Source organism: Lampris incognitus, chromosome 3 (assembly GCF_029633865.1).
Source record: "Lampris incognitus isolate fLamInc1 chromosome 3, fLamInc1.hap2, whole genome shotgun sequence".
Classification (NCBI taxonomy): Eukaryota; Metazoa; Chordata; class Actinopteri; order Lampriformes; family Lampridae; genus Lampris; species Lampris incognitus.
In genome coordinates, this window is record NC_079213.1 from 95,025,665 (window position 1) to 95,042,261 (window position 16,597).

At 43.4% G+C, this 16,597-nt stretch overlaps 1 protein-coding gene across 1 annotated transcript in view; it reads right to left on the reverse strand.

Moving 5' to 3' along the window:
• ncanb (neurocan b) overlaps nt 1-15,332 on the reverse strand; it is a 180,721-nt gene extending 165,389 nt beyond the window's left edge. Inside the window, exons 1-3 of the mRNA XM_056276867.1 lie at nt 15,233-15,332; nt 13,703-13,794; nt 13,480-13,601 (exon numbers count right to left, since the gene is read on the reverse strand). Of these exons, the coding sequence (XP_056132842.1) occupies nt 13,480-13,601; nt 13,703-13,794; nt 15,233-15,332 (314 nt within the window). The remainder of the gene's footprint in view (nt 1-13,479; nt 13,602-13,702; nt 13,795-15,232) is intronic.
• Nucleotides 15,333-16,597: the final 1,265 nt, after the last annotated feature.

Below are 16,597 nucleotides of genomic sequence, written 5' to 3' on the forward strand. Positions count from 1 at the left end.
CCAGCTTACGGCCAGCGTGTCTACTTATCCATGCACGTTACAATATAAATGTACCTTGAGATGTATAGCTACGTAGTGTGCAGTGTGAAGATGTACTTAGAGGAAAAGTAAGCCTATGGCAAAAAATTACAATGGGGAAGATAATTGTGATATAAATCAACAATGCATGTGACAATAAAGAGCTCATAAAACTAAGACATTTGTCTCCCACAGTCTGTTTGTAAGCAGAATTTCCTCGTCATCGACAATTTTGTGAGCGCCACTCTTAATTATTATTTTTTGTTCACCATAAGGAGAAACCGTCTAGTGTAAATGCTCTGATGTCACGTCGGCTCCCCACATGGCAAGTAAGAGAAAGTTTTATAGGACCAGGGTAGCGCCCAGGTACACTGCCTACCAACACGAGCATCGCCGGTTCGAATACCCGTGTTACCTCCGGCTTGGTCGGGCGTCCCTACGGCCTCCCACCCGTGTAAGCCGGATGTGGGTATGTGTCCTGGTCACTGCACTAGCGCCTCCTCTGGTCGGTCGGGGCGCCTGTTCAGGGGGGAGGGGGAACTGGGGGGAATAGCATGATCCTCCCGTGCGCTATGTCGCCTTGGCGAAACTCCTCACTGTCAGGTGAAAAGAAGCAGCTGGCGACTCCACATGTATCGGAGCAGACATGTGGTAGTCTGCAGCCCTCCCCGGATCGGCAGAGGGGGTGGAACAGTGACTGGAACGGCTTGGAAGAGTGGGGCGATTGACCGGATACAATTGGGGAGAAAAAGCGGGAAAATTAAAAAAAGAAAAGTGATATGGGACCACAGGCCAACATCAACGTTTGTGTTTAAACACCATTTTCATGCCTTCGAAGGGGTCTGAGCATCAGCAGAGATCCCACCCATCCCAACTATGGACTGTTCTCCCCCCTGTGCTCTGGGAGGCGCTACAGGAGCCTCAGAGCCCGCACTACCAGGCTCAAAAACAGCTTCTTTCCAAAAGCTGTTGCCCACCTGAACCTGGCTACCCACTGAATGTCTGTAGATATTTTTAAATATTTTGTACTCCAGCTCTCTTTTAACTTATTTTAGCTTTTGGTCTTCATGTGTGTATATCTTATATTGTGTTTGCTGTGTTTGTCTGTGTCTGTCTTGCACTGTTTGGTGAAGCCACAGCCCTCATTTCATTTTTAACATGTGCCTGCACATTGTTTTTAATGACAATAAATTGAATTGAATTGAATAAAGTAGACTGTTAGTCTAATTTGTCCCCTCTTCCTTCCAAGTCACCTTCTGCCATCTTGTTTGCAGATGTTGATTTCAGCTTACACGCTTAGTTTTCCCCCTCTAGTTAAGAGGCACATAGCTGAGGTTTCTCAGCATTGAGCCTACGTGACGTCATGCATCCCTCTTCCAGCACGCTGCATGGCAGCCTCCGCGTAGAAGTAAAACAATGACACAAAAGTACACAACTTTTCATGAATGGTCAAATAGTGCTTGTTACTTTCCTTATGGGCTGTCAATATTACAAGCTACAAACCCATGAATGTATTGCCGTTACGTTTACTGTCCCTTTAAAATGCACTTTCAATACAACCAGGGATATTCTGCGGTTGAGAAGCTTAATGTCGTTTCACTTGAGATATCCAGTCTCATAATGTATATTCAGCAAAAAATGGTCTATTATGAATATTATAAAATGCCATCCAACAGCAATTATTTAAATTTGCACAATTTGAATTATAAAGTTACACATCTCTGCTGATTATCATGCTCTGAAACTATATACGTATAATGCTCTGCAAAAATAAAGTTCACAGTGTGGACCAATTTGTGTGTGTGTGTGTGTGTGTGTGTATGTGTGTGTGTGAGAGAGAGAGAGAGAGAGAGAGAGACAACTTTTGGGTGCTTCTATCTGTATAGCTTTGTCTTGACACACAAGCGCAACAACCAATCTGCAGTCTCTCTCTCTCTCTCTCTCTCTCTCTTTTTCAAACTTCCTCTTTTCTCTCCACCTCAACAATAGCAGCACAGTCACTCATGAGCACGCCAAAGATAATCTGTATATACACTGACCTTGCTATATTATACAGTATATCTCCCTTTCTGGGGTAACTGGCCGGATTATGTCCCGGGTAAGACGCTAAACTGCAACCGCAGGCTGTAGAGGGGTAGCGCCTTACCTCAGCAAGGGCCCTTTGGCTAAGGACGACGTCCCTACTGATAGATCTGGTCCTCCTGCATGCCTGTACGGTACTTCCCATGGTGCCCAGTCCAGCCAACACATTGGGATAGGAGAAAGGAACTCTGATTTCAAATCCACCTGCTGCCTTGTGGGTTGATGCCTCTTTAGGCAAAGGCTAGGAGAAGTTAACCCTGAATTCAAATCCCCGGGCACAGTCTACTCTGCTGTCAGTACCCGGAAAGGGTAAACCAAGAGTAAACCATTCCCCGGGCGCTGCACAGCGGCTGCCCACTGCTCCTAGCTACACAGCTAGGATGGGTTAAACGCAGAGAGTGAATTTCATTGTATGTATGTACAAATGACAAATATAAAGTGTATGCTATTCTATTCTCAACCTTTTTCCTCTCATACCGTTTGCACCTCTCTACTTCTCACGTGTTCTCTACAGTCTCTCTCTTACTCTTTTATACCGGTCTTTTTCTCTTCCTTTCCCTTTGTTTACATTTTAAATCTGCGCCATGAAGTGTACACACTTGAGTGTAACAGCGGCATAAGCTTTTCTTGTTTTTTTTTGTTGTTAAGTTCTTTTGAGCTTTATTGCTCTCACTCTCCCTCCAGCTACCACTCCTCTCCCGCCTCTCCTCCTAAAGAACAGCAGTAGTCTCTTTTCATGCCTTTGACCTCTTAGTTTCCACTCCTGTGCCCTCTGTCCCTCCCTCCTATTGCAATACGAGGACTCAGGAGGCTATCTCTTAATTGTATCTCTGCAGCAGGACTCATGCTGTTCCTATAGGCCTGACAGCGAGACAGAGAGAGAGAGAGAGAGAGAGAGAGAGAGAGAGAGAGAGAGAGAGAGAGAGAGAGAGAGAGAGAGAGGGAGAGAGAGAGAGAGAGAAAGTGTTTATGTGTGTGAGAGTGCATAGGTGTGCATGTACATCCACTTGTGCAGGGGAGAGCTTGTGTGTGCGTGTGTGTGGCTAAGTGTCCGTGCAGACGGGGGACAGGAAACACGCTGCGATTGTCCTTTGAAATCCTCTACGCAGTCACATGAGACCGGACGTTTGCACGCCTACATAACCTCTATATTCAGCTGCACTGAATAAATGAAGCATTTCAGGACTCTGTGACAACATCTGTGTACCATGTCTGTTACGATGTCTACCCCAATATCGCAACGTCGACACCTGAGTGCTTTTTGTTAAGTAGCTGCACTAACTGAAGTTGATGGGCCTCACAGTGAGACTCAGCCTGCCACCATGGGTGTATGTGTTTGTGTGTTTGTTGGCACGCTTGTTTGTGTGTCCGTGCAAATGAGTGTGTATTCCAAGCTGATTCAGCTGAGATCTGTCGGTGTGTGTGTCCTGCCGCTCCCTGACCAGGACAGTGCAGATACAGTAGACGAGAGCTGGAAGGGGGGGTAGGACACACAGGGAGGCAGATAGATGTAGAGACAAGCGAAACAGACACAGATTGACTGACAGTCAGGCGGTGAGATAAAGGTACAGACCCTTTCTTCCACATTTTGTTCTCTGCCCATGTCAAACGCTCTTACAGAAACGCCTCCGTTGGCTCCCATCAGGTAGAAACACACTCTGGAGACGACTCGCAGGGTTTCTCAACCCCTCTCTGTCTTATCTTCTTCCTAGATTTGTCAGTCTCAGCCTCTGGGCGAGTTCCTGATGTCTGTCTTTCAGTGTCTGTTGCAGAAGTCCTTTTTCCTTCTATGCCCGTGTCTGTATGCCTTAGGTCCTCGTACACTTCTTTTTTTTCCTGTCTTCCTTTCCCTCTCAATTGTTTTTGCTTTCTGCCCGTAGCACATGGTGCATTATTAAACAGGCTCATTAATCACTTGGGCTGCTTGTCCCTCCGTCACCTAACACCGCCTCTATTGTGACAGTGTGGGCACATACACATTCACATACACATACGTTTGTACACATTTTCTCTCTCATGCATTTCCACAGACATGAACTCAAACAATACACACACACGCAAATACACAAACAAGGAGAGTCGGCCCTATCATTGTGTGTTTTGTGTGTGTGTGTGTGCATGTACAATTCTCTTGGAGTGAAAAATGAGGCCCCCCCATCGAGTGACAAAAGACATTTTTCGTTTCTGTAGGCATATTAACAAGCTTCCCGCATACTGTTTTGGACATAAACGTCTTCAGTATCTTGGATTTGCAGGACAGACTTGGCCATTTATAGGTTTCCAGCGGTCTTCAACGCATCATCTATGGGTGATTTCTTTTCCTGCCTGAGAGGTATAAAAGCAACCAGATGAAGAAGACGGGTGAGTGGGTGGCTAAATGCCAGCTTCCCAAAGCTATATGAGAAGGAAAGGTGAGACATCATAGCTCTCAAAAAAAGAAAAAAAAAGAGCAGAAAAGTGAGCATTTTCTTGGCTAGTACAGAACACTCTGTACAGCAAACGATTCAAATGAATCACTGACATTCTTGCTCCTTAACTATCAACCCCACAGAGAGAGGAAGAGAGAGAGAGCATTTGAATTTTAAAAACAAAAAAAATAAAAAATAAAAACTGAAAATGCAGAGAAGTGAAGCTCTAAACAGTCCTCCTGGACAGAACACAAAACATAACCCATCCCCCAAATAAATAAATAAAAAGTATCCAGAGCCTCCGTTCATTCATAAAGCTCAAATTCCATCCTGATACGAGCAGCAAGCAGACCCGCAACCACATGGAGAGGACCCACTGACCCTTGACTCCGGATCCTTGTTTTCCATATTGATGGTTTTACCGTTCCTGACAAGAAATTAAGCTGGGCAAGCACCTTCTGCCCCCTGACCCCCATACCTGGGACCAAAAATAAAAATTTCAAAATTAAAACCTACCCCTAAACCCACTTCTCTAACTGTGAAAATAAACCTACCAACCTATAGACTCCCGCGCTAAACAAGAAGACATCCCTCCTCGGTGTTTGGATCTAGGTGTGCCACGTGTCTTTTTGTAGCTATCGCCCCATGTCCAATCCTCCACTGGCGGTCACCCATCCATAATTGGATGGATGCTTTGTAGGGGGTGCGCTAACAGCCGTTTGGTGAAGAGTCTGGGCCAAAAACTCAGCCCACCTCGACGCTTTTATCCCTGCCAGGGAGTGTAAGTGTGACATGCATCCGTTCTGCCTACGAAATCCAACCCTCCCAACACTGTAGCTGCAAAGGAGAGGAAGAGATCCCCCTCTTCCAGCCACTCCTTAGCAGATGGAGAGACAGTCAGAGAAGGGAATATGCACTCACATTAATCACTGGTCCGATAGAGTACAGGTTTCAGCAAACTTTCTGAGGGGCCCTGGCACGGACACACAGACCTACTCCACCAACTTGCAAAGAGCCCTTATCATAACCAAGTTGGCCGGCGTTCCTTCACAGTCGTTCGGCTGTGTCTGACCAGATGGTTCCGTGGCAGTATAGCAGTTTCTGTGCAGCCTGAAACTTGCAAGCTGTTACTCTGACTGCAATATCAATGAGCCCATGTCCTCCTTCCTGCACTGGTAGATAGAGTGCAGGTGTTTAAAGCCAGAGTTGTTCTGACCAAAAAAATAAATCCACAATAGACTTCTCAACTAGGCCCCTTGGTGGAAGTAAAATATTTAGTCTTCGCTATAGGGTCAAGGCAACTAAGTTGTTAGTGTAACCCACATGATTACATGTACCCTGTGACGTATGTAGTTCCACGAGTAGCCTCTAGGAGGCACACTAGCTACAGAGTTTAAACCATACGAACAACCTTCGACAATAGAGAAGAGAAATACGGATATTTAGAAATACGGACAACTTTGACTATGGATACTTGAATTATTGATATTTGAACTACGGATATTTGAGCTACAGGACATTTGAACTACGACAAAAAAAAGATCCCTCCCACGAAGCTTCCTTGGTGAGCCGCTAGCCAAAGCTAAAAAGTAAACAGCTTTCTGTGTTCCATGTAATCATAGCCATTTACGTAGGATATCTTGATTTTATCCAAAGACAGATGATCTCCTGTTGAAGGAAGAAGGAAGACTCTTTTCTCTTGTGTTTTGTACGCTGCTGGAATCCTGGTGAGATGAGTTTAAAATCTTGAAATCTAAAGACTGACAATTTTCCATTGGTTGCTAAGCTAAGCTAACCCAGCTAAAACGTATATCTATGATCCTTAGCAGTTCCCATATGATTCAGAGCTTTAAAACCAGTCAGGACACCCGGTCCATAGGGTTTATTTGATGTAGGACTGTTAGACATTTTAATATAATAATATGCTTGTTGTTAAAAAAAACTGTAAGCTCCAGTTGCCACTAGCCACCGAGCCAACTCGGGCTACATGGCATCCATGGAACCCATAGCAGCCAGCTAGACGTGAATTCACGTTGATAGTGCCGCAGCCTGGCTGCGATGACATTGTTTTTAACTGTTCTTACAGCAATAGGCTGTTGTCATTCAGCCGCATATTAGTTATATGTAGGAAATGATTTAATTCTGAGAATTGACTCTAGATTTGGGTATTTTTATTTTGTTTGTAATTGTTTGATAGAGATTGCAATTAATAAGGAATCTGTACAATTTTGTGCAGACTGGTTTTCTTTGTACCCCGAACAACCCCCCTTGCTACACCGTTTGGAACCCTTCGATACCCCCTTTGGATTGCCCCTATCATCGCCCTGGATTTGGATTCATCATCATCGCCTCTACATTAACTTGCCCCTGTGACTGTGGTAGGATCTGTACATTGCACCTTGCACAGATTGGAAGACTGAATCATTCCCCCTTTTCTTTTCTTTATTATTTTCTTTGAGTGCACTCATACTTTATTTTGGATTATTTTCTTTAATTTGTTAGTGTAGAATATGGCTGCATAAGTAATATATTAGAAGGGTATAAAATAGAATATAGATAGATATAGACAATAAATAGAATATTAGGAAGAACTTTTAAAAAGTATAATAGAGTAAAATATATATATATATATATATATATATATATATATATAACACATCTAATTTAGTATTGATATTGAAATAACTTTACTTTGAACTGTTGAAATAAATTGGTTTTTTTTATTGTAAACTATACCCACGAGTGTGTGTGTTGTCTTTGGGGTGAGTACTAGAATCTGTTCTAGAAAAAAACCTACACCAATCTCCACTGAACTTAGACATTAGGCTGTAAACTGTCCCTGCGCAAGCATAGGCCCATTCCCCTGTCGTGCAGGTTACATTAGCAACCAGAACTCTTCTCCTATATAACAACTGGGGTAGCAACCATTTCCATGAAAACAGTCAGGCAGACACCTTTTCCACTATCTTCCCCCAATTCTTTCTTTTTTTTGTATTCTTCATTCCCCGCGACCCTGAGAGCAGGATACGCGGTTCAGATAATGGATGGATGGATGTATTCTTCATTGCCTGAAAAAATCCCCAAGATCTTCATCCCTTCTTTTCCCCATCTAAGCCCACCCAGCAGGCTGGGAGCTGCTCCCTCCCTCCATTGTCCCCCTGCAAGGCCTCACTCTTGTCCCAACTGACTTTGGCTGAGGAAGCTTACTTGTAAAGCAGTAGGCTATCCATGATGAAGATGTTGACATCATCTGCGTAGGCTGACACCATTAATGATGAGTTCTGTTTAGTACCAGGTAAAATTAGTCCATTTAATTGATTTCTTATTCTGAAGAGAAGTAGCTCAATGGCTAATGAATATAGCTACCCTGAAATAGGACAACCCTGTACAACCCCACCCCATAACCAGAAGTAGACTACTTAACCCACCACCCACTTTAACCAAACATGAGGCATTGTAATACAGAAGCCTTACCAGTGACATAAACCCCTAACCAAACCCAAAATCTGTAATCCAATGATAAAATTACTACATTGACATTATAGATATAAATCAAAAACACCTCTCATTAAAAAAAACAAGATAGTCCATAATGGGTCTGTTGGGTATAGTGTAAGACTGGTGAACCAATAGCCCTAAATACTCTTTCAGTCTTTTTGAGTGCTTTCGAAAGAACTTTATAATCAGTGCACAGAAGGGTTACTGATCTCCAGTTCTTTATCATCACAAAGTCACCTTTCATTGGTAGCCGTGTTAAAACTGCATGCTGACAGGAAGGCTGGAAATGACTAACTGTGGACACGCTCCAACAGCACCTCCAACAAGTCCTTACCAGCCAAGTCCCAGAAACGTTTGTGAAATTCCACAGGCAAACCATCGATAACAGTTGCTCATCATGCAGTCTGCTGTCCCATGGTGGTTGCAAGCTCCTGGAAAGTAATTTCTTGGTCCAAGACAGCTTTCTGTCCTGTCCCAAGCTGGGGCAGATCCTGTAGGAGTTCTTTGGTGCTGGCTTGGTCGCAGTCCTCTGAACTGTAAATGGAGTTGTAGAAATCTACTGCACACATCTTCATCTCTGCAGGGTCAGTTGTAGCTCTTCCATCCGCCAGGTGAAGGCAGACTATTTCAGTTCCGTTGTGAAACAGTCTTTTTATGGTTAAAGAACATTTTTGCGGGTGCATCCATGTTTCTGGCTGAACTAAAACGTGCCCTGATGAGTGCCCCATTTACAGTCTCTTTCTTTTAAAAAGAAGCTAATTGTTGTTTTTTTTTTTCCTTTTAACAGTGTACCTTCATGCTGATTATTTGTGATTAAATTGGACTCAATGTTGTGAATTTCCTGTTCTAGTCTGTGTATAGTGGATCTGATATTGAATGATGATTTGGAGGGGGGGGGTCCCCCCTTTTCTCGTTTGTTTTCTTGTTTTTGTCTGCTTGCTTGTGCATGCCATTGTATGTACACAGTGCACAGGTTCTTGGGAAACAGTGGTAGGTAGAGATGGGCGGATCAATACCAAAGTATCGATACGTCAATACTGAGGGTTAGGTTTTGAGAATCAGTCCTCATATTAAACAAATTGATACCAGGTACCGTCTTTAACCAGTGATTTGAATATATATATAATATATTTTTTACTTTCATTTTTTTTTAAATTGTTGTTTAGGCTAGGGACAACTGTCCCTTCTGCCTTCTTGCTCTACTCCCCATAGTATATAGAAATAAATTGGCACGACACTGCATGCAGACTCAGATGCTGCCTGCCACAGCCTACCAATTAGTAATGGGATGTTCGACTCTTTTTACTGATTCGAGTTTGTATGAGGCGGCACGGGTGGTTAGCACGGTTGCCTCACAGCAAGAATGTCCTCGGTTCGAGCCCCGGGGTAGTCCAACCTTGGTGGGCCATCCCGGTTCGTCCTCTGTGTGGAGTTTGCATGTTCTCCCCGTGTCTGCGTGGGTTTCCTCCGGGGGCTCCGGTTTCCTCCCACAGTCCAAAGACATTAAGTCAGGTGAATTGGACATACTAAATTGTCCCTAGGAATGAATGTGTGTGTGTGTGTGTGTGTCGGCCCTGTGATGGCCTGGCGGCCTATCCAGGGTGTCTCCCCACCTGCCGCCCAATGACTGCTGGAACAGGCTCCAGCATCCCCGCGACCCTGAGAGTAGGATATGCGGTTAAAATAATGGATGGATGGAGTTTGTATGAGTCACTCACTAAAGAGAGTCGGGTTTTCGAGTCATTCAAGTCACTGAGTCAGGCTCTGGGTCACCGATTCAGTGATGGTCCCCAACCAGCCCCCGCGCTTATAGAGCATGCGCACCAGTGACTTCTACCGGCGCTGAGCGAGTCGGCTAACGTCTGGTTTAGGCCTCCTCCGCTAACTTGAATTGGATAAAATAATTTAATCGTGCGGCTCTTCTAGACTTTCCAAATGTTATCGGGCCAAATGGATCAAATTCTGATAGTGAAACGAATCATTTCACAGGGGGTTGTGTGCTCAAAAAAAAATCCACCGTTTTCCAGCCGCCCCTTTTCCCATGAAAATGTTCAACACTCAACTGCGAGGAGTGAAGCACACGGAGAGTCTAGCGCACACACACACAAGAGTTGTAGTTCGTCTTCAAAAAAGGGAGTGATTGCAAGTATTTAATTACCTTTGCGAGGTGACCGTGAAGTATAGTGTGACTACTTTATACATCATCACTCAGAGATGAGCGGAGCAGCAAACTCCAGCAGTACGAGACCAGCTGACTAACACACACTGCAGCATCAGACAATTAACTCTGAGGTAAAGAAATATCTCAAACAAAATACTGGTAAAAAAAAAACAAATAGTTTGGTATGGATTTAAAAGGATTTTATTGTTTTCCATTCAAAAAAGTCCGTCATTCTGCTTAAAAGATGTTAACAGCAGTCATTCCTATCTCAGAACGGCATCTATAATGGCTTCCACAGCAACACAGTCTGCTAATCAGAAATTACACTTTTGAATTTCATGACTGAACAGCCAGAATCGAGTAGTAGTAAACTATCAAAAAGGGAGAAATTAAAATTCATGGATGGTTACTGACTAGCATGGGACTTGTGGGTGAGTGATTCATGCAGCCGAGACCTTCAGCTCCAAGCTGGGAGAGAGAGTATTGAGTTGAAACAAGCGCCAAAGTGGTTTCTTTTCTCACTGGGCAAGGTTAATAGAGTAATTATCTTGATATTATTCCACAAATACAGTTAATATAAGAATTGCGCTATCACGACACGTTGTCTCGCTTCGTCTTTGCAGCTCGCACTAGAGGAGATGTCACTCCCGATTCAGTAAAAAGAGTCATTCGTTTCGAATGATTCGTTCATGACTCACGCGTCACTACTGCCAGTCAGTCATGGCAGAAAGAAAACGTAGCAGTCTGGTAGGGATGGGCGAGACCACTGATTTTCTTTTCCATCCAATACCAAGTAATACTAAGGCTTGTCTCTCAATACCGATACCTATACTTTGAAAAGTCTTCTTGTGTACACAAAAGCCGGAAATATTTGTGATTTTCTAGAGTGAAAATTGGTAAATGCAAATACCAAAAAGTTACATCTAATAGCCTTGGTATTAGTAGTAAATAAACTACCAAAGATCAGATTTCTCTACTGACTGGCAGGCTGTGGCAGGCAGCAAATGTTTCTCTGCGTGCAGAGCTGTGCCACTGCCTTCCTATAAACAGTGGGGGAGTGGAGCGAGAAGGCAGAAGGAAAAGTAGTCCTTATCCTAAACAACATCCATCCATCCATCATCCGAACCATTTACCCTGCTCTCAGGGCCACGGGGATGCTGGAGCCTATCCCAGCAGACATTGGGCGGCAGACGGGGAGACACCCTGGACAGGCCGCCAGGCCATCACACAGGGCCCACACACACACACACACATTCATACCTAGGGGCAGTTTAGTATGTCCGATTCACCTGACCTACATGTCTTTGGACTGTGGGAGGAAACCGGAGCACCCGGAGGAAACCCACGCACACACGGGGAGAACATGCAAACTCCACACACAGAACAACCCGGAATGACCCCCAAGGTTGGACTACCCCGTGGCTCGAACCCAGGACCTTCTTTCTGTGAGGTGACTGCACTAACCACTGAACCACCGTGCTGCCCATCCTAAACAACAATAAAATGAAAATAAAGTTAAAAAAACATATATAATGTGTTAAAGACAGTACCTGGTACCGATTTTTTTAATATGAGGACTGATTCTCAAAAGCTTACTCTCGGGATCGGAATATCGATACTTTGGTATCGATCTTCCCATCCCTATTGTCTGGTGCTATTTCATGACAGTAAACACAAATGAAGCAAAATGTGACGTGTCAAAATCAGTAGGGTATTGTGTCAATACCACAAACCTGTTTAAACACTTGGAAAACGCTGTCACACAAATGAACATAGCGAGTTACAGCAAAAACGAGAAGAGGCAGGCAGAGAGAACGCAGCCAAACACTCCCACAGTGAGTGAGGCAGACGTCTCTGACGGAAGCTTTGTGGAGACGCAGGCTTTATACACTAGATTATTTTAAGCATTTCAGAAGAAAGCAGTAAATACTAGTTATTTCTTGATGAGCATAATATTGTAATGTGTGCTAGGAGTGCAAGGTCAATACGAATATGTAAAAAGTCATGTCAACACCTTTACCTGATTTCTTTAATCAGATAATCCATTTTGAGAAGGGAGGGGAAAAAACCCAATATGTTTTGCTGTGGGTTTCCAAAACAAGATTATCTTAAATGTTACCCTATTGAAGGTAAAGGTCTCACGTTGCTAATACCTTCAGGAATTATCTTCAGTGAATATAACTCTTATGTCAGTCATCATTTGATCACTAATGTGTCACTTTTATCAAATGGTGCATAATGTATTTTGGGATGAGTGGAGTAATTACACGTTTTGGATTAAATTACACACTTTAAATGTTAAGTAATTGCCTGTAGCTACTTAATCAAGCTATTTTAGGTTGTATTAGAGTTGTAGTGCCCATATAAAGTGTAGCTTGTAGGGCAATCATTTTTTCCTTTTCATAGATCACTCCCAAAGAGCTGCAGAGATTACAACACACCTGGGAGAGATGATTGTGAGGGACCTCCAGCCAGTCTCAGTTGTTGAGGACAGAGGTTTCATTGCATAGGTCAAGAACATTGGTCCATGTTAAAAAATTCCAAGCCACAAATGCTTGATGGAGAGTACAATTACAGACTTGTACAAGGACTATCAAGATAAAGTAAGGGCAACTTTACAACGTGCACATTGTGGTTCTCACAACAGACGTGTGGACTTCAAGGTCCACAGAGGCATATTTAGCTGTGTCCTGTCATTTAATTGACAGCTGGAAAATGCAATGTTTATTTTAGAAACCTGTTATTTGTATGGAGAGTGTACAGCTGTCACCATTAGCTTAAAGCTAAAAAAAAGAATCACAAATGAATGGGGAATAACCCAGAAGGTGGTAGCAGTTGTCACAGACAATGCTGCAAATATGGTCTCTGCAGTGCACAAGGCTGGGTGGAAGCACTACCCCTGTTTTGCCCGCACCTTAAACTTGGTGGTAAAAGATGGAATTAAAGCTGTGTTGCGCTCCTGGAAAAATGCAGTAGCACTGTATCATTTTCCCACCACAGCATGAAAGCCAGAGAAGCTCAAAAACATGCAAAAGCAACTGAAGGTGGAAGAGTATAAACCGACTGAGTCAGTAGAAACAAGGTGAAACTCTGCATTCTATATGGTGGAGAGACTCCAAGAGCAGCGGGAAGCAGTTACCACAGCCCTCTGTATAACTGGAAAGAATAACCTGTGCTTAAGCACTGAAGAGCTAGCGGTCTGTGATCCACCTAACCATTGAGACCCTGAGACCCTTTGAAGAGGTAATGCAGGAAGTTTCTGCTGCAACATATGTGTCTGTCCACCAAAAGTGATCCGTCTTGTGTCAGTACTTCTCAGAGCAGATCTGGCCACTGAGCATCAAGGTAGCTCCCTTGCCAGAGCACTGGCACTGCAATGTGAACGTAGATTCCTTGAGATTGAAACCTCTCACGGTCACGCTGCCAGCATGTTTCTAGACATGAGGTTTAAAAACCTTGCATCATGTGACAGAGACAATGTAGAAACTATGAAAAAGCAAATTCTTACGGAAGTGCAGGAAGTCCATCGGTCTACTTCAGAGTCACCAATACCAAGCTCTGCCTCCCCACCTGTCCCAAGCACGGCCTTGCCAGTGACTCCTGCACCTACCCCAAGCTCTGACACAGCTACAGCAAAAGGAGGGATATGGGCATATTTTGACATTCAAGTTCTGTCAGCCCAACAGGCACTGATGCACTCATTGAAATCCGTTGTTACTTGGAAAAGCTAATTCCCCAGGACCAGGAGGACCCATTACTTTGGTGGAAAAAGCATGAGAAAACATCCCCAATCCTACATAGATTTGCTGCAAAGTACCTGGGAATTGTTGCTTCATCTGTCCCATTAGAAAGAATTTCCTCAAAGAGCATAAGAAAACATTTCCAGTCCTAAATAGACTTGCTGCAAAGTACGTGGGAATCATAGGCGGAGTTTGACATTCGAGCCAGGGGGGGCAAAACAAACAAAAACTAATTGTAACAGCTGAGACCTGGCCTACCACCCTGGGAACACAGCACGAGCAGATATGGACAAAACAAACATGTTAAATAAACATATATGTTTATTTTTAAAGCAGATTTGAAATTACATCGTAACAATTTAACAATTCGCCTTTATGAAATCCAATCACGGCACGGCTGTCTGGGAACGCAATAGACACAAGGTGGCGGAATGCCCCGACACTTAAACATTAAACTAAGCCCCAACGTAAATAAAGTCCTAAATCAAAGCGGCATCTCCAGGAATTAAGGAAGTGTTCGACTTAAGTGGAAAACGATCGTTTTGTACTTCCAAAACATTTTGAGGGGAATTGGGGCAGAGTAGGTTGCTGAGGACAGCCGTGTTTTCTCCAAGATCATCTGTGTTACCTAGTTCGGCTCGTGCGTCTGCGGGGTGACCGTCAGGACTGCTAGCAGTTGCTGCTAATCCAGAGCTGCTCCAAGTTTCCTCCAAGTTCACAACAGTATCGTTTTGCCTATCGTCATCATCGGTTAGTGATATTTGTGTTGTATCCTTGTTAGATCCCGATGGCTGACCATTTGTGTCGTCTGGAGCTCGACGTTTTAAAAATCTCCTTATGTCCATATTTTCGTGCCGACTAGATAACTACAACGTTATTACCCATGTATGCTAGCTGAGAATCGCTGGTTCGATTTACGTTAGCGTACGTGTCACTCGTCACATGACTCAGAGCCCTGAACTTTTTTTTTTTTTTTTTACTAAAGCAGTATATGAACTCAGATGTATTACCTAGTACCATTTCGTTGTTTTGTGTTATTCAAAATATCTGGTCATGCCAAACGTAATTATTCCACTCTTTTTTGAAACAATGCAATTACCCGTTTCAGCCACCAGGGGGGCAGTGCCCCCCCCCCCCCCGCAAACTCCGCGCACGGTGGGAATTATTGCTTCATCTGTCCCATCAGAAAGAATTTCCTCAAAGGCAGGAGAGACAGTGAGCCAAAGGCGAAACAGACTGGAGGGGGAAATGTACGGAGCCCCTAAAAGGACATGGGCAATTTTTGTTTTGTTTTGTTAACTATCTCGTGAGCATAAGATACTAACTCGTGAGCACGAGATAGTACTTCCTGTGGCGCATTACCACATAGCCTTGGCTCAGCTGAAAGAATGGCAGCAGACGTCCCAGCGATTCTTTCTGACACATCATCGGACTTCGAGCAAACAGACAAGGGGCCAATGAAGAAGGTAATTTATCTTCTGTCACATTTGTGTTATCAAAACATTGTCATTATAATCAGGAGACACATAACTAAACAGAACAGATGACAAATATTTGCTTGTAACGTGAAACTTGTAGCCTATGATTTATGTCGTCTCTGTTTATGTGTAGGTGTGTTATTGTATCACTGAATCAATCTGGTTTTGCCTTCATGGTTGCATAGAACAACTGTCAGTAGCCTATAGCCTAGTTTACTTCTATTCATGAGCAGAATTAACACTGTTGGGGGTATCCCCACGTTAATGTAGGATATGCAGAGATTATGAAAATTGACACTATAGTTCACGCATTTATACTTACAGGTATGTCATAGGCTTAACACATAAGTAAACCATGAAATAAGCACAAAGAGCCAATTCACAAAATAACAGGGCAGCTATTGCTCTCTCTTTTGGCAAGAAAATGTGTAGAAGCTGAAATTATAAAGTGTTGAATGTGTGTACAAGGAGAAAGTCTCATTTAGCCTTACTGTTTTACTGAGTGAAAAAGCTAAATCAATAGATGATCAAATCAGCCGTATGAGTGTGTGTGTTTTTAAACAGCACAGACATCATAGCAGCAGACTAATGAGATAGTGTTTGCACCAGCATATTATTATGCAAAATCTTTTGGAATGGTGTGGACAATATGACATTAAGCAGGGCAGATTGTGAGTGTAAATGTTGCACAGTTCATGTGTAATCTATTTTTTGTGGATCCGGCCCAAAAACTCTTTGTAGAAAATCATCCCTCCTGCTCAGACCTGGGTGGATGGGACCAAGCCTGCTATCAATAAGGCACACCTGACCTAATCAGCAGCCACACTTGGACTGATGGAAAGGCCCGATGATAGCTGTGTTTGAAATCATTCACTATTCCCTACATAGTGTATGTCATATAGTGCACTATATCCGTGATAATGGACGGTTTAGAACACAGCTATAGTGTCTGCTTCAGTCTCTTCTCTGGGTGAGCTGTGGCCTGCTGAGTTGCGGTTCCTTATGTTTAACCCTCAGGTGCATTATTTGAGTAAGTGTAGACATTCTTTACAGTTAGGATTGTTTCCCTGATTTAGTTGCCTTTTAGTTGCACCTGAGTGTCCTAGTTTATTGATTAGCATTTTTCCATTACCTTTTAGCATTTAAATCATCTGAGTTACCATAAACGAACTACAGTCAACTGTTTGAATGGAACCCTGTGAGAACAAATTA